This window comes from Phyllobates terribilis, unplaced genomic scaffold, assembly GCF_046119375.1.
Source record: "Phyllobates terribilis strain yellow unplaced genomic scaffold, ASM4611937v1 Scaffold_7__3_contigs__length_470593459, whole genome shotgun sequence".
Lineage (NCBI taxonomy): Eukaryota > Metazoa > Chordata > Amphibia > Anura > Dendrobatidae > Phyllobates > Phyllobates terribilis.
Genome location: NW_027362767.1, coordinates 434939736 through 434958560, shown reverse-complemented (window position 1 = coordinate 434958560; position 18825 = coordinate 434939736). Strand labels below are relative to the sequence as shown.

Below are 18825 nucleotides of genomic sequence, written 5' to 3'. Positions count from 1 at the left end.
GTGTACATCCCCTCCCGCTACCTCTGTATATAGTGTACATCCCCTCCCGCTACCTCTGTATATAGTGTACATCCCCTCCCGCTACCTCTGTATATAGTGTACATCCCCTCCCGCTACCTCTGTATATAGTGTACATCCCCTCCCGCTACCTCTGTATATAGTGTACATCCCCTCCCGCTACCTCTGTATATAGTGTACATCCCCTCCCGCTACCTCTGTATATAGTGTACATCCCCTCCCGCTACCTCTGTATATAGTGTACACCCCTCCCGCTACCTCTGTATATAGTGTACAGAGCCCTCCCGCTACCTCTGTATATAGTGTACAGAGCCCTCCCGCTACCTCTGTATATAGTGTACAGAGCCCTCCCGCTACCTCTGTATATAGTGTACAGAGCCCTCCCGCTACCTCTGTATATAGTGTACAGAGCCCTCCCGCTACCTCTGTATATAGTGTACAGAGCCCTCCCGCTACCTCTGTATATAGTGTACAGAGCCCTCCCGCTACCTCTGTATATAGTGTACAGAGCCCTCCCGCTACCTCTGTATATAGTGTACAGAGCCCTCCCGCTACCTCTGTATATAGTGTACAGAGCCCTCCCGCTACCTCTGTATATAGTGTACAGAGCCCTCCCGCTACCTCTGTATATAGTGTACAGAGCCCTCCCGCTACCTCTGTATATAGTGTACAGAGCCCTCCCGCTACCTCTGTATATAGTGTACAGAGCCCTCCCGCTACCTCTGTATATAGTGTACAGAGCCCTCCCGCTACCTCTGTATATAGTGTACAGAGCCCTCCCGCTACCTCTGTATATAGTGTACAGAGCCCTCCCGCTACCTCTGTATATAGTGTACAGAGCCCTCCCGCTACCTCTGTATATAGTGTACAGAGCCCTCCCGCTACCTCTGTATATAGTGTACAGAGCCCTCCCGCTACCTCTGTATATAGTGTACAGAGCCCTCCCGCTACCTCTGTATATAGTGTACAGAGCCCTCCCGCTACCTCTGTATATAGTGTACAGAGCCCTCCCGCTACCTCTGTATATAGTGTACAGAGCCCTCCCGCTACCTCTGTATATAGTGTACAGAGCCCTCCCGCTACCTCTGTATATAGTGTACAGAGCCCTCCCGCTACCTCTGTATATAGTGTACAGAGCCCTCCCGCTACCTCTGTATATAGTGTACAGAGCCCTCCCGCTACCTCTGTATATAGTGTACAGAGCCCTCCCGCTACCTCTGTATATAGTGTACAGAGCCCTCCCGCTACCTCTGTATATAGTGTACAGAGCCCTCCCGCTACCTCTGTATATAGTGTACAGAGCCCTCCCGCTACCTCTGTATATAGTGTACAGAGCCCTCCCGCTACCTCTGTATATAGTGTACAGAGCCCTCCCGCTACCTCTGTATATAGTGTACAGAGCCCTCCCGCTACCTCTGTATATAGTGTACAGAGCCCTCCCGCTACCTCTGTATATAGTGTACAGAGCCCTCCCGCTACCTCTGTATATAGTGTACAGAGCCCTCCCGCTACCTCTGTATATAGTGTACAGAGCCCTCCCGCTACCTCTGTATATAGTGTACAGAGCCCTCCCGCTACCTCTGTATATAGTGTACAGAGCCCTCCCGCTACCTCTGTATATAGTGTACAGAGCCCTCCCGCTACCTCTGTATATAGTGTACAGAGCCCTCCCGCTACCTCTGTATATAGTGTACAGAGCCCTCCCGCTACCTCTGTATATAGTGTACAGAGCCCTCCCGCTACCTCTGTATATAGTGTACAGAGCCCTCCCGCTACCTCTGTATACAGTGTACAGAGCCCTCCCGCTACCTCTGTATACAGTGTACAGAGCCCTCCCGCTACCTCTGTATACAGCAGGGGTCTCAAACTCGGCTAACTATATGGGCCGCACAGAGAAAAAATGTGATTCGAAGGGCCGCATTCTTTGCAGGATGATATGAAATTTTTAGTGATACCATATTGTTTTTATAAACACCTTTTGGATCATTGTTTGAACATTTTTGGCATTTTTATTTTATTCTTTTAAATGGCATTCATTTTATGGGCTGTGGTACAGTTTTATCGTTTTTACAAGTTTACTGTTTTACAATTTTTATTTCCTTTTTGTGTCCCCTAATTGGTCACATACAGTCATTTTTTTTCTTACTATTAGAACCAGTTATAGCCTTACGCCAGGGATAGTAGGGCGAGGCACGTGATCGGCGACAGCTGCGGAGGCTGTATAGGGACATTAGGGGCAGACAGGGTAACGCTAGTCCAGATTAGGAGGTCACCTCTTCCCAATTTCCCTAGTGTCTGGGCTCCCTTTCCCTTTCCCCTCTGTGTTGCACTCACACCTGGCGTGACTCTCTGTGTTACCCTCACACCTGACATGACAGGTCCCCATCTTGTAGTAATGTGTCCATCCTGGTCCCCATCCTGTAGTAATGTGCCCATCCTGGTCCCCATCTTGTAGTAATGTGCCCCATCCCGGTCCCCATCTTGTAGTAATGTGCCCATCCCGGTCCCCATCCTTTAGTAATGTCTAATCCTAGTTCCCATCTTGTAGTAATATGCCCATCCTGGTCTTCATCCTGTAGTAATGTGCCCACTCTGGTCCCCATCCTGTAGTAATGTGCCCACTCTGGTCCCCATCTTGTAGTAATGCTCCCCATCCTGGTCCCCATCTTGTAGTAATGTCCCATCCTGGTCCTCATCTTGTAGTAATGTTCCCATCCCGGTCCCCATCTTGTAGTAATGTGCCCCATCCCGGTCCCCATCTTGTAGTAATGTGCCCCATCCCGGTCCCCATCTTGTAGTAATGTGCCAATCCCAGTACTCATCTTGTAGTAATGTGCCCATCCCAGTACTCATCTTGTAGTAATGTGCAAATCCTGGTCTCCATCTTGTAGTAATGTGCCCATCCCAGTCCTCATCTTGTAGTAATGTGCCCATCTTGGTCCCCATTTTGTAGTAATGTGCCCATCTTGGTCCCCATTTTGTAGCAATGTGCACACCTTGGTCCCCATTTTGTAGCAATGTGCCCATCTTGGTCCCCATTTTGTAGCAATGTGCACACCTTGGTCCCCATTTTGTAGCAATGTGCACACCTTGGTCCCCATTTTGTAGCAATGTGCACACCTTGGTCCCCATTTTGTAGCAATGTGCACACCTTGGTCCCCATTTTGTAGCAATGTGCACACCTTGGTCCCCATTTTGTAGCAATGTGCACACCTTGGTCCCCATTTTGTAGCAATGTGCACACCTTGGTCCCCATTTTGTAGCAATGTGCACACCTTGGTCCCCATTTTGTAGCAATGTGCACACCTTGGTCCCCATTTTGTAGCAATGTGCACACCTTGGTCCCCATTTTGTAGCAATGTGCACACCTTGGTCCCCATTTTGTAGCAATGTGCACACCTTGGTCCCCATTTTGTAGCAATGTGCACACCTTGGTCCCCATTTTGTAGCAATGTGCACACCTTGGTCCCCATTTTGTAGCAATGTGCACACCTTGGTCCCCATTTTGTAGCAATGTGCACACCTTGGTCCCCATTTTGTAGCAATGTGACCATCCTGGTCCCCATCTTGTAGTAATGTGACCATCCTGGTCCCCATCTTGTAGTAATGTGACCATCCTGGTCCCCATCTTGTAGTAATGTGCCTATCCTGGTCCCCATCTTGTAGTAATGTGCCTATCCTGGTCCCCATCTTGTAGTAATGTGCCTATCCTGGTCCCCATCTTGCAGTAATGTGCCTATCCTGGTCCCCATCTTGTAGTAATGTGCCTATCCTGGTCCCATCTTGTAGTAATGTGCCTATCCTGGTCCCCATCTTGTAGTAATGCCCCATCCTGGTCCCCATCTTGCAGTAATGACCCATCCTGGTCCCCATCTTGTAGTAATGTGCCCATTCTGGTCCCCATCTTGTAGTAATGTCCCCGCTCCATAGAAGTCTATAGATACTGTACAGCATACACTGCCCCATCCTGGTCCTCATCTTGTAGTAATGTGCCCCATCCTGGTCCTCATCTTGTAGTAATGTGCCCCATCCTGGTCCTCATCTTGTAGTAATGTGCCCCATCCTGGTCCACTTCTTGTAGTAATGTGCCCCATCCTGGTCCACTTCTTGTAGTAATGCCCCATCCAGGTCCCCATCTTGTAGTAATGCCCCATCCTGGTCCCCATCTTGTAGTAATGTGCTCATCCTGGTCCCCATCTTGTAGTAATGCCCCATCCAGGTCCCCATCTTGTAGTAATGCCCCATCCTGGTCCCCATCTTGTAGTAATGTGCTCATCCTGGTCCCCATCTTGTAGTAATGCCCCATCCAGGTCCCCATCTTGTAGTAATGCCCCATCCTGGTCCCCATCTTGTAGTAATGTGCCCCATCCTGGTCCCCATCTTGTAGTAATGTGCCCCATCCTGGTCCCCATCCTGTAGTAATGTGCGCCATCCTGATCCCCATCTTGTAGTAATGGCCCATGCTGGTCCCTAACTTGTAAGACATTCAACTGAAAAGAATCACTGACTTTGGCGGCCCTCAGGACCAGGCTGCAATCATTACGGGGGATATGGTGCCTGCGGGCCGCATTAAGCAGCCTCAGGGGCCGCATGCGGCCCTCTGGCCGCGTGTTTGAGACCCCTGGTATACAGTGTACATCCCCCTCCCGCTACCTCTGTATATAGTGTACACCCACCACCTCTCTGCATTGTTTTGTGTTTTTTTTTCACAATCATTAAAATGGGTGAAAAAACACTGAAAGAATTGACGCTGCAGATATGAAACGGCTTCAGATCTGCAAGGAAAAAATAAGCAACGTGTGCATGAGACTTTAGAAACCTCATTCACTTTGCCAAGACAGTAAAATGCTGCGTTTTTTGCAGCAAAAATGCGTCATGTGAATGGTAGCCGAATACTTTGTTGCAGGCCACTTTTTGTATTTCTGACATCATTCAGTCTTTTTGGGTCGGCGTCTATCAGCGCGGAACATCTAGAATTGGCAATCTTTGCCCGCTCCTCCTTGCAGTAGCTTCACAGCTGTCAGATTGCCGGGGCATCTCCTGTATACAGCGCCCTCTTCAGGTCACCACAGATTGTCACTTAGGTTTGAGCTCAGGTTGGGACATTCTGAACTTCCATCTTCTGGTGAAGCCATTCTTTTGGTGATTTGATGGTCACTTAGTGTCATTGTTGTGCTGAAAGGTGAAATTCCACTTAATTTTTAGCCGAGGCCGGAAGGTTTTCATGTCTTATTGACATCTTATAATTCCCTCCACCTTGATGAAAGCCCCAGTTCCAGCTGTCGAAGAACAACCCCAGAGCTCAATGTTGCCCCCACTATGCCTCATTGTTCCCCACATGCCTTTGGCAGACTTGATGGAGCTTTTGATCAAAAACAGACGGGCTTCAATGTTTCTCTGTGTAAGAACAGGCTTCCATCTTGCCACCCGATCACACAGGCCAGACATATGAAGAGTATGGGAGATTGTTGTCACATGCAGGACACAACCTGTCCTGGCCAGAAATTCCTGCAGCTCCTTTAATGTTGCTGTCGGCCTTTTGGCAGCCTCCTGGACCAATTCTCTTATTGCCCTTTTATCAATTTATGATGGACATCCATTTCTCTGTAATGTCACTCTTTTTTTTTTTTTAAGCGCACCTGTCAGCAGGATTGTGCTCAGTAAACTACAGGCAGTGTCAGGAGGGCGACATTACACTGATTAGAATAATACCTTGGTTGATGACACCTGTCCTGTGGTTCTTGTGTAATCTTTACTTTCAGTTTGGAGATAATGATATGCTCGTGCTCCGGAGCGACCTGTGGGGGGCGCTCTATCTGGTGCTCTGCTTACATATTCATCTGTATGCTCTTATGACAGATCACTGTGCCTTCACTGACCTGCCTCCTATCTTACCTAGGCCCGCACTACTAGATTCATTATGTAAAATAGGAGGCAGGTCAGTGAAGGCACAGTGAGCTATCATAAGAGCATACAGATGAATATGTAAGCAGAGCACCAGATAGAGCGCCCCCCCACAGGCTGCCCCGGAGCATGAGCATATCATCTCCAAACTGAAAGTAAAGATTACCCAAGAACCACAGGATGGATTTCATTAACCCAGGTATCATTTTAATCAGTGTAATGTTGCCCTCCTGAGGCCGGTTCCTTACATCCGTATATTTCCGGTACAGGAGATATCCGTGTGTGGCAACCGTGTGCCGCATCAGGATCACACTGACCGGCGCCTGGGAATCATTGTAAAGTTAGTGCTGTTCCCCCATGCGCTGGGTGCTGAACGCTGCCCTCATCATGATATTCCTGCCGGCGCTGCGATCAGCACCAGCAGGGACAATTATGAGGGTAGTAGTAGTCTTCTCCCGCAGGGTCCCTGTGTAAAAAGAAGAATAAAATAATAAAATCCATATGCTCACCTGTCCGGAGATGTCCCCACTGTAATCTTCTGACCCCTGACGCCGGGGAGAATGAGCCACTGCAGCTCCGGAACTGCGCTCAGTGAGTGACAGGACACCGCTCCGGGGCCGCTCCAGCAAGCGGCTCATTCTCAGGGGTCAGAAGATTACAGTGGGGACATCTCCGGACAGGTGAGCATATGGATTTTATTATTTTATTCTTCTTTTTACACAGGGACCCTGCGGGAGAAGACTACTACTACCCTCATAATTGTCCCTGCTGGTGCTGATCGCAGCGCCTGCAGGAACCATGATGAGGGCAGCGTTCAGCACCCAGCGCTTGGGAACAGCGCTAACTGTACACTGATTCTCAGGCGCCGGTACGTGTCACACTGATGACACACGGATGTCATCCATGTGTGTTCAGCGTGTGGAGCACATGGAGACACGTCCGTGGAAACACACTGACATGTTCGCAGACATTTGAATGGGTCTATGTGTGTTAGTGTCTCCAGTACGTGTGGAAACTGTCACCACTCGTACTGGAAACAGGGACGCGTGAAAGAGCACTGAAAGTGTATGTAGTTTACTGAGCACAATCCTGCTGACATGTGCGCTTTAAATGATAAAAACCTGACATTTTAGCAAGGGTGTGTAGCTTTTTATATCCACTGTGTATATTATCCATCACCTTTTACGTCCTCTATTTATTATATATAGTATAGGTTATGCAAAAGTTTTAAGCAGGTGTGGAGAAAATGCTGCGAAGTGAGAATAGTTTGTTTTCATCTCGTATATATTTTTTTTTAGTACTTTTTTACTCGCTTATATGGCGCCATTAATTCCACAACGCTTTATAGACCTCATCACTGTCCCCATTGGGGCTCACAATCTAAATTCCCTATCAGTCTTTGGAGTGTAGGAGGAAACCAGAAAACCCGGGGGAAACCCACGGAAACACGGGGAGAACATACAAACTCTCTGCAGATGTTATTCTTGGTGGGATTTGAACCCAGGACCCCAGCGCTGCAAAGCAATGGTGCTAACCACTGAGCCACCGTACAGTGCTAACACTCGCTGTGCTGCCCTTAAAATGTAAAGTGAATGAAGAAACGAGAAATCTAAATCCCACCGTTATCTGGTGACCGCCCGACAACAGGGCTGTGGAGTCGGTAAGCCAAACCTCCGACTCCACAGCCCCGGTCACTACTGAGCGTGTACATAAAGTGCAGCAGATTCATCTCAACTGAAAGCCTAAATCGTTAAAGCAGGAATAGAACGGACATTTATAGGACGTTTTATAACTTTCTCAAATACTTCTGAAAAAATTTACAGCTCATCCTGCACTACTGTACCCAACTTATTATACTGTATTTTTTGGACCATAAGGTTTTAGAGGAGGAGAATAGAAAAAAAATTGATGCAAAAAATGTGGTCATGATGCACTGTTATGGGGAAGGGGGTCTGCTGCTGACGCTGTTATAGGGGTAATGTCCCCCACCCTGGTATACATGGCCCTCCATCCTGGTATATATCACTCCCACCCCCCTACCTTCTCCCCATCCTGGTATATTGCACCCGCCCATCCCATCCTGGTATACATATGGCCTCCTCTTGCAGCACATAATAAAAATATAAAAAGGATTCTACTCGCCTTCCCTCTGTTCCAGCTGTATCTGATTCCAGCAGCTGACATTGGCTTGTAAGCAGCACATGATGTCACAGACATGCACCCTCACACACTGAGGTCAGCTGCTGGAATATTCACTGCTCCCCACACCGATGGGAGTAAAGAGTAGTGAATATTCATGCTCTTTAGTAGCGGGCACACCTGATCGCCGAGCAGCTGCAGGAACCGTGGCTGAGACTGACAATGTGTCCACTGTTATAGAGCTCGAATATTCACTACTTTTCACTCCCATAGTCCCTCCCACCGCCGGCTTCAGTGCATAGAGGTGGGAGAGACCATGGGCGTGGGGAGCCGTGAATATTCATTTTCTTTAACAGCAGGCACAGTGTGTGACCCGCTCCTCTGCCACTCACCATCCACAACCATACATCCGGACTATAAGACGTATCCCCCATTTGTCTCCAAAATTTTGGAGGAAGAAAGTGTGTCTTATAGTCCGAAAAATACGGTATATTGTCGCCCAGCCGCCCGTCACCTCCATCGTTTTTTCTTGTCACTTGTAAACAATGACTGTTTCAACCTTCATATGAGAATAACAATCATTATCACCTTTGTGGTATAATTGGTAACTCATACACCCAACTATCATCCTACAAAATCCCTGGCTGGACAAGTGATGAGAAGTGATAGAGGCCGCGGAGGCCGCGGGCGGTCGCCCGATGCTGACGGCGGAGGCCGCGGGCGGTCGCCCGATGCTGACGGCGGAGGCCGCGGGCGGTCGCCCGATGCTGACGGCGGAGGCCGCGGGCGGTCGCCCGATGCTGACGGCGGAGGCCGCGGGCGGTCGCCCGATGCTGACAGGATTTACACTTCTCTTTTCTCCAGTCCCTTTATAGTTTGTTATTCGATAAATAATCTGTATCACTTCTATGGATGAAGCTTCTTATTCTGCAGCATTTTCCCACCTGCCTAACACTTTTGCACAGCGCTGGACCTCTTCTTTGCTTTCTCTATAGATTACTTTTTTTTCCTGCTTTTGCCTCTTTCCTCAGATCCGTTTCATCCTCATCCAGAATCGCGCCGGTAAGACCCGCCTGGCCAAGTGGTACATGCAGTTTGATGACGATGAGAAGCAGAAGCTCATAGAGGAGGTTCACGCCGTGGTGACCGTCCGTGACGCCAAGCACACAAACTTCGTGGAGGTGAGAAGTGCGCGGTGTAGACCCATCTGTGCGCTTGTATCCTGGCACCTGGGGGGCGGCATCACTGTGGGCTCCTATGTGAAGAGGTGGTGTCGCTCTTCATCTTCTTATCTTTGCTGTCGCCATCTTCTTGAAATGTCTCCCTTTTTTTTCCCAGTTTAGGAATTTTAAGATTATTTACCGGCGCTACGCCGGCCTCTACTTCTGTATCTGCGTGGATGTGACCGACAATAACCTGGCCTACCTGGAAGCCATCCACAACTTTGTAGAGGTAAGATGTTTGGGGCGAAGCCTCAGTGACCTACTTTGACCTCCATCCTGTATGTCGGAGGCGGAGCCTCGGTGACTTTTCTCCATCTTGAATTCCTGTATGTCGGGGGCGGAGCCTCGGTGACTTTCCTCCATCTTGTATTCCTGTATGTCGGGGGCGGAGCCTCGGTGACTTTCCTCCATCTTGTATTCCTGTATGTCGGGGGCGGAGCCTCGGTGACTTTCCTCCATCTTGTATTCCTGTATGTCGGGGGCGGAGCCTCGGTGACTCTCCTCCATCTTGTATTCCTGTATGTCGGGGTCGGAGCCTCGGTGACTTTCCTCCATCTTGTATTCCTGTATGTCGGGGGCGGAGCCTCGGTGACTTTCCTCCATCTTGTATTCCTGTATGTCGGGAGGCGGAGCCTCGGTGACTTTCCTCCATCTTGTATTCCTGTATGTCGGGGGGCGGAGCCTCGGTGACTTTCCTCCATCTTGTATTCCTGTATGTCGGGGGCGGAGCCTCGGTGACTTTCCTCCATGTTGTATTCCTGTATGTCGGGGGCGGAGCCTCGGTGACTTTCCTCCATCTTGTATTCCTGTATGTCGGGGGCGGAGCCTCGGTGACTTTCCTCCATGTTGTATTCCTGTATGTCGGGGGCGGAGCCTCGGTGACTTTCCTCCATCTTGTATTCCTGTATGTCGGGGGGCGGAGCCTCGGTGACTTTTCTCCATCTTGTTTTCTCCATCTTGTTTTCTCCATCTTGTTTTCTCCATCTTGTTTTCTCCATCTTGTTTTCTCCATCTTGTATTCCTGTAGGCCGGGGGCGGAGCCTCGGTGACTTTCCTCCATGTTGTATTCCTGTATGTTGGGGGCGGAGCCTCGGTGACTCTCCTCCATCTTGTATTCCTGTATGTCGGGGTCGGAGCCTCGGTGACTTTCCTCCATCTTGTATTCCTGTATGTCGGGGGGCGGAGCCTCGGTGACTTTCCTCCATCTTGTATTCCTGTATGTCGGGGGGCGGAGCCTCGGTGACTTTCCTCCATGTTGTATTCCTGTATGTCGGGGGCGGAGCCTCGGTGACTTTCCTCCATCTTGTATTCCTGTATGTCGGGGGGCGGAGCCTCGGTGACTTTTCTCCATCTTGTATTCCTGTATGTCGGGGGCGGAGCCTCGGTGACTTTTCTCCATCTTGTATTCCTGTATGTCGGGGGGGCGGAGCCTCGGTGACTTTTCTCCATCTTGTATTCCTGTATGTCGGGGGCGGAGCCTCGGTGACTTTCCTCCATGTTGTATTCCTGTATGTCGGGGGCGAAGCCTCGGTGACTTTCCTCCATGTTGTATTCCTGTATGTCGGGGGCGGAGCCTCGGTGACTTTCCTCCATCTTGTATTCCTGTATGTCGGGGGGCGGAGCCTCGGTGACTTTCCTCCATCTTGTATTCCTGTATGTCGGGGGGCGGAGCCTCGGTGACTTTCCTCCATCTTGTATTCCTGTATGTCGGGGGCGGAGCCTCGGTGACTTTCCTCCATGTTGTATTCCTGTATGTCGGGGGCGGAGCCTCGGTGACTTTCCTCCATCTTGTATTCCTGTATGTCGGGGGCGGAGCCTCGGTGACTTTCCTCCATCTTGTATTCCTGTATGTCGGGGGGCGGAGCCTCGGTGACTTTTCTCCATCTTGTATTCCTGTATGTCGGGGGCGGAGCCTCGGTGACTTTCCTCCATCTTGTATTCCTGTATGTCTGGGGCGGAGCCTCGGTGACTTTCCTCCATCTTGTATTCCTGTATGTCGGGGGGCGGAGCCTCGGTGACTTTCCTCCATCTTGTATTCCTGTATGTCGGGGGCGGAGCCTCGGTGACTTTTCTCCATCTTGTTTTCTCCATCTTGTATTCCTGTATGCTGGGGGCGGAGCCTCGGTGACTTTCCTCCATGTTGTATTCCTGTATGCCGGGGGCGGAGCCTCGGTGACTTTCCTCCATGTTGTATTCCTGTATGCCGGGGGCGGAGCCTCGGTGACTCTCCTCCATGTTGTATTCCTGTATGTCGGGGGCGGAGCCTCGGTGACTCTCCTCCATCTTGTATTCCTGTATGTCGGGGTCGGAGCCTCGGTGACTTTCCTCCATCTTGTATTCCTGTATGTCGGGGGGCGGAGCCTCGGTGACTTTCCTCCATCTTGTATTCCTGTATGTCGGGGGGCGGATCCTCGGTGACTTTCCTCCATCTTGTATTCCTGTATGTCGGGGGGCGGAGCCTCGGTGACTTTTCTCCATCTTGTTTTCTCCATCTTGTATTCCTGTATGCCGGGGGCGGAGCCTCAGTGACTTTTCTCCATCTTGTTTTTCTCCATCTTGTATTCCTGTATGTCGGGGGCGGAGCCTCGGTGACTTTTCTCCATCTTGTATTCCTGTATGTCGGGGGGGCGGAGCCTCGGTGACTTTTCTCCATCTTGTATTCCTGTATGTCGGGGGGCGGAGCCTCGGTGACTTTCCTCCATGTTGTATTCCTGTATGTCGGGGGCGGAGCCTCGGTGACTTTCCTCCATCTTGTATTCCTGTATGTCGGGGGGCGGAGCCTCGGTGACTTTTCTCCATCTTGTATTCCTGTATGTCGGGGGCGGAGCCTCGGTGACTTTTCTCCATCTTGTATTCCTGTATGTCGGGGGGGCGGAGCCTCGGTGACTTTTCTCCATCTTGTATTCCTGTATGTCGGGGGCGGAGCCTCGGTGACTTTCCTCCATGTTGTATTCCTGTATGTCGGGGGCGAAGCCTCGGTGACTTTCCTCCATGTTGTATTCCTGTATGTCGGGGGCGGAGCCTCGGTGACTTTCCTCCATCTTGTATTCCTGTATGTCGGGGGGCGGAGCCTCGGTGACTTTCCTCCATCTTGTATTCCTGTATGTCGGGGGGCGGAGCCTCGGTGACTTTCCTCCATCTTGTATTCCTGTATGTCGGGGGCGGAGCCTCGGTGACTTTCCTCCATGTTGTATTCCTGTATGTCGGGGGCGGAGCCTCGGTGACTTTCCTCCATCTTGTATTCCTGTATGTCGGGGGCGGAGCCTCGGTGACTTTCCTCCATCTTGTATTCCTGTATGTCGGGGGGCGGAGCCTCGGTGACTTTTCTCCATCTTGTATTCCTGTATGTCGGGGGCGGAGCCTCGGTGACTTTCCTCCATCTTGTATTCCTGTATGTCTGGGGCGGAGCCTCGGTGACTTTCCTCCATCTTGTATTCCTGTATGTCGGGGGGCGGAGCCTCGGTGACTTTCCTCCATCTTGTATTCCTGTATGTCGGGGGCGGAGCCTCGGTGACTTTTCTCCATCTTGTTTTCTCCATCTTGTATTCCTGTATGCTGGGGGCGGAGCCTCGGTGACTTTCCTCCATGTTGTATTCCTGTATGCCGGGGGCGGAGCCTCGGTGACTTTCCTCCATGTTGTATTCCTGTATGCCGGGGGCGGAGCCTCGGTGACTCTCCTCCATGTTGTATTCCTGTATGTCGGGGGCGGAGCCTCGGTGACTCTCCTCCATCTTGTATTCCTGTATGTCGGGGTCGGAGCCTCGGTGACTTTCCTCCATCTTGTATTCCTGTATGTCGGGGGGCGGAGCCTCGGTGACTTTCCTCCATCTTGTATTCCTGTATGTCGGGGGGCGGATCCTCGGTGACTTTCCTCCATCTTGTATTCCTGTATGTCGGGGGGCGGAGCCTCGGTGACTTTTCTCCATCTTGTTTTCTCCATCTTGTATTCCTGTATGCCGGGGGCGGAGCCTCAGTGACTTTTCTCCATCTTGTTTTTCTCCATCTTGTATTCCTGTATGTCGGGGGCGGAGCCTCGGTGACTTTCCTCCATCTTGTATTCCTGTATGTCGGGGGGCGGATCCTCGGTGACTTTCCTCCATCTTGTATTCCTGTATGTCGGGGGGCGGAGCCTCGGTGACTTTTCTCCATCTTGTTTTCTCCATCTTGTATTCCTGTATGCCGGGGGCGGAGCCTCAGTGACTTTTCTCCATCTTGTTTTTCTCCATCTTGTATTCCTGTATGTCGGGGGCGGAGCCTCGGTGACTTTTCTCCATCTTGTATTCCTGTATGTCGGGGGGGCGGAGCCTCGGTGACTTTTCTCCATCTTGTATTCCTGTATGTCGGGGGCGGAGCCTCGGTGACTTTCCTCCATCTTGTATTCCTGTATGTCGGGGGGCGGAGCCTCGGTGACTTTCCTCCATCTTGTATTCCTGTATGTCGGGGGGCGGAGCCTCGGTGACTTTCCTCCATCTTGTATTCCTGTATGTCGGGGGGCGGAGCCTCGGTGACTTTTCTCCATCTTGTATTCCTGTATGTCGGGGGCGGAGCCTCGGTGACTTTCCTCCATGTTGTATTCCTGTATGTCGGGGGCGAAGCCTCGGTGACTTTCCTCCATGTTGTATTCCTGTATGTCGGGGGCGGAGCCTCGGTGACTTTCCTCCATCTTGTATTCCTGTATGTCGGGGGGCGGAGCCTCGGTGACTTTTCTCCATCTTGTATTCCTGTATGTCGGGGGCGGAGCCTCGGTGACTTTCCTCCATGTTGTATTCCTGTATGTCGGGGGCGGAGCCTCGGTGACTTTTCTCCATCTTGTATTCCTGTATGTCGGGGGCGGAGCCTCGGTGACTTTTCTCCATCTTGTATTCCTGTATGTCGGGGGCGGAGCCTCGGTGACTTTTCTCCATCTTGTATTCCTGTATGTCGGGGGCGGAGCCTCGGTGACTTTTCTCCATCTTGTATTCCTGTATGTCGGGGGCGGAGCCTCTGTGACTTTCCTCCATCTTGTATTCCTGTATGTCGGGGGCGGAGCCTCGGTGACTTTCCTCCATCTTGTATTCCTGTATGTCGGGGGGCGGAGCCTCGGTGACTTTCCTCCATCTTGTATTCCTGTATGTCGGGGGCGGAGCCTCGGTGACTTTTCTCCATCTTGTATTCCTGTATGTCGGGGGCGGAGCCTCGGTGACTTTCCTCCATCTTGTATTCCTGTATGTCGGGGGGCGGAGCCTCGGTGACTTTCCTCCATCTTGTATTCCTGTATGTCGGGGGGCGGAGCCTCGGTGACTTTTCTCCATCTTGTATTCCTGTATGTCGGGGGCGGAGCCTCGGTGACTTTTCTCCATCTTGTATTCCTGTATGTCGGGGGCGGAGCCTCGGTGACTTTTCTCCATCTTGTATTCCTGTATGTCGGGGGCGGAGCCTCGGTGACTTTTCTCCATCTTGTATTCCTGTATGTCGGGGGGCGGAGCCTCGGTGACTTTCCTCCATGTTGTATTCCTGTATGTCGGGGGCGGAGCCTCGGTGACTTTCCTCCATCTTGTATTCCTGTATGTCGGGGGGCGGAGCCTCGGTGACTTTTCTCCATCTTGTATTCCTGTATGTCGGGGGCGGAGCCTCGGTGACTTTTCTCCATCTTGTATTCCTGTATGTCGGGGGGCGGAGCCTCGGTGACTTTTCTCCATCTTGTATTCCTGTATGTCGGGGGCGGAGCCTCGGTGACTTTCCTCCATGTTGTATTCCTGTATGTCGGGGGCGAAGCCTCGGTGACTTTCCTCCATGTTGTATTCCTGTATGTCGGGGGCGGAGCCTCGGTGACTTTCCTCCATCTTGTATTCCTGTATGTCGGGGGGCGGAGCCTCGGTGACTTTCCTCCATCTTGTATTCCTGTATGTCGGGGGGCGGAGCCTCGGTGACTTTCCTCCATCTTGTATTCCTGTATGTCGGGGGCGGAGCCTCGGTGACTTTCCTCCATGTTGTATTCCTGTATGTCGGGGGCGGAGCCTCGGTGACTTTCCTCCATCTTGTATTCCTGTATGTCGGGGGCGGAGCCTCGGTGACTTTCCTCCATCTTGTATTCCTGTATGTCGGGGGGCGGAGCCTCGGTGACTTTTCTCCATCTTGTATTCCTGTATGTCGGGGGCGGAGCCTCGGTGACTTTCCTCCATCTTGTATTCCTGTATGTCTGGGGCGGAGCCTCGGTGACTTTCCTCCATCTTGTATTCCTGTATGTCGGGGGGCGGAGCCTCGGTGACTTTCCTCCATCTTGTATTCCTGTATGTCGGGGGCGGAGCCTCGGTGACTTTTCTCCATCTTGTTTTCTCCATCTTGTATTCCTGTATGCTGGGGGCGGAGCCTCGGTGACTTTCCTCCATGTTGTATTCCTGTATGCCGGGGGCGGAGCCTCGGTGACTTTCCTCCATGTTGTATTCCTGTATGCCGGGGGCGGAGCCTCGGTGACTCTCCTCCATGTTGTATTCCTGTATGTCGGGGGCGGAGCCTCGGTGACTCTCCTCCATCTTGTATTCCTGTATGTCGGGGTCGGAGCCTCGGTGACTTTCCTCCATCTTGTATTCCTGTATGTCGGGGGGCGGAGCCTCGGTGACTTTCCTCCATCTTGTATTCCTGTATGTCGGGGGGCGGATCCTCGGTGACTTTCCTCCATCTTGTATTCCTGTATGTCGGGGGGCGGAGCCTCGGTGACTTTTCTCCATCTTGTTTTCTCCATCTTGTATTCCTGTATGCCGGGGGCGGAGCCTCAGTGACTTTTCTCCATCTTGTTTTTCTCCATCTTGTATTCCTGTATGTCGGGGGCGGAGCCTCGGTGACTTTCCTCCATCTTGTATTCCTGTATGTCGGGGGGCGGATCCTCGGTGACTTTCCTCCATCTTGTATTCCTGTATGTCGGGGGGCGGAGCCTCGGTGACTTTTCTCCATCTTGTTTTCTCCATCTTGTATTCCTGTATGCCGGGGGCGGAGCCTCAGTGACTTTTCTCCATCTTGTTTTTCTCCATCTTGTATTCCTGTATGTCGGGGGCGGAGCCTCGGTGACTTTTCTCCATCTTGTATTCCTGTATGTCGGGGGGGCGGAGCCTCGGTGACTTTTCTCCATCTTGTATTCCTGTATGTCGGGGGCGGAGCCTCGGTGACTTTCCTCCATCTTGTATTCCTGTATGTCGGGGGGCGGAGCCTCGGTGACTTTCCTCCATCTTGTATTCCTGTATGTCGGGGGGCGGAGCCTCGGTGACTTTCCTCCATCTTGTATTCCTGTATGTCGGGGGGCGGAGCCTCGGTGACTTTTCTCCATCTTGTATTCCTGTATGTCGGGGGCGGAGCCTCGGTGACTTTCCTCCATGTTGTATTCCTGTATGTCGGGGGCGAAGCCTCGGTGACTTTCCTCCATGTTGTATTCCTGTATGTCGGGGGCGGAGCCTCGGTGACTTTCCTCCATCTTGTATTCCTGTATGTCGGGGGGCGGAGCCTCGGTGACTTTTCTCCATCTTGTATTCCTGTATGTCGGGGGCGGAGCCTCGGTGACTTTCCTCCATGTTGTATTCCTGTATGTCGGGGGCGGAGCCTCGGTGACTTTTCTCCATCTTGTATTCCTGTATGTCGGGGGCGGAGCCTCGGTGACTTTTCTCCATCTTGTATTCCTGTATGTCGGGGGCGGAGCCTCGGTGACTTTTCTCCATCTTGTATTCCTGTATGTCGGGGGCGGAGCCTCGGTGACTTTTCTCCATCTTGTATTCCTGTATGTCGGGGGCGGAGCCTCTGTGACTTTCCTCCATCTTGTATTCCTGTATGTCGGGGGCGGAGCCTCGGTGACTTTCCTCCATCTTGTATTCCTGTATGTCGGGGGGCGGAGCCTCGGTGACTTTCCTCCATCTTGTATTCCTGTATGTCGGGGGCGGAGCCTCGGTGACTTTTCTCCATCTTGTATTCCTGTATGTCGGGGGCGGAGCCTCGGTGACTTTCCTCCATCTTGTATTCCTGTATGTCGGGGGGCGGAGCCTCGGTGACTTTCCTCCATCTTGTATTCCTGTATGTCGGGGGGCGGAGCCTCGGTGACTTTTCTCCATCTTGTATTCCTGTATGTCGGGGGCGGAGCCTCGGTGACTTTTCTCCATCTTGTATTCCTGTATGTCGGGGGCGGAGCCTCGGTGACTTTTCTCCATCTTGTATTCCTGTATGTCGGGGGCGGAGCCTCGGTGACTTTTCTCCATCTTGTATTCCTGTATGTCGGGGGCGGAGCCTCGGTGACTTTTCTCCATCTTGTATTCCTGTATGTCGGGGGCGGAGCCTCGGTGACTTTTCTCCATCTTGTATTCCTGTATGTCGGGGGCGGAGCCTCGGTGACTTTTCTCCATCTTGTATTCCTGTATGTCGGGGGCGGAGCCTCGGTGACTTTTCTCCATCTTGTATTCCTGTATGTCGGGGGCGGAGCCTCGGTGACTTTTCTCCATCTTGTATTCCTGTATGTCGGGGGCGGAGCCTCGGTGACTTTTCTCCATCTTGTATTCCTGTATGTCGGGGGCGGAGCCTCGGTGACTCTCCTTGTCCTCCATCTTGTTTCCTAGGTGCTGAATGAATACTTCCACAATGTCTGTGAGTTGGATCTAGTCTTTAACTTCTATAAGGTGAGTCTATACGTCTCCTTGTTCTGCCCAATTTCCGCGCTGCACCCGGTCCCTGCCTCACGCGCTCTCCCCTCCCCCCAGGTTTACACGGTGGTGGACGAGATGTTCCTGGCCGGAGAGATTCGGGAAACGAGCCAAACCAAGGTTCTCAAACAGCTGCTGATGCTGCAGTCCCTGGAGTGACCCCGCCTCCCGTCATGTGACTACATTCCATCCTGTGTACACGCCCCCGGACCGCCCCTGCTGTGCTGGCCCCGCCCCCGCTCTGCTCATCATGGACAAATGGACTTTCTTTTTCTTTTTTGTACATTCTAAGTGTGAAAACCAATAAAATGTTCCAAGTGTGAATGAGGCCCGGTCAGTCGTCATACCCCCTGGGGGAGGGGGAGGGGGAGGGCGGCCCGCTCGCTCGTCATACCCCCTGTGGGAGGGGAGGGCAGGGTGGCCCGCTCGCTTGTCATACCCCCTGGGGCAGGGTGGCCCGCTCGCTTGTCATACCCCCTGGGGCAGGGTGGCCCGCTCGCTTGTCATACCCCCTGGGGCAGGGTGGCCCGCTCGCTCATCATACCCCCTGGGGGAGGGCGGCCCGCTCGCTCGTCATAATCCCTGGGGAGGGGGAGGGCGGCCCGCTCGCTCGTCATAATCCCTGGGGAGGGGGAGGGCGGCCCGCTTGCTCGTTATACCCCCTGGGGGAGGGGAGGGCAGGGCGGCCCACTCGCTCGTCATACCCCCTGGGGGAGGGGAGGGCAGGGTGGCCCGCTCGCTCGTCATACCCCCTGGGGGAGGGGAGGGCAGGGTGGCCCGCTCGCTCGTCATACCCCCTGGGGGAGGGGAGGGCAGGGTGGCCCGCTCGCTCGTCATACCCCCTGGGGGAGGGGGAGGGTGGCCCGCTCGCTCGTCATACCCCCTGG

The 18825-nt window shown here is 52.4% G+C and overlaps 1 protein-coding gene across 1 annotated transcript in view; it reads left to right on the top strand.

Annotated features, from left to right (window-relative positions):
- AP2S1 (adaptor related protein complex 2 subunit sigma 1) overlaps positions 1-18262 on the top strand; it is a 23114-nt gene extending 4852 nt beyond the window's left edge. Inside the window, exons 2-5 of the mRNA XM_073642476.1 lie at positions 9057-9242; positions 9400-9513; positions 17855-17914; positions 17996-18262. Coding sequence (XP_073498577.1) covers positions 9057-9242; positions 9400-9513; positions 17855-17914; positions 17996-18097 — 462 coding nt within the window. The 3' untranslated portion in view covers positions 18098-18262. The remainder of the gene's footprint in view (positions 1-9056; positions 9243-9399; positions 9514-17854; positions 17915-17995) is intronic.
- Positions 18263-18825: the final 563 nt, after the last annotated feature.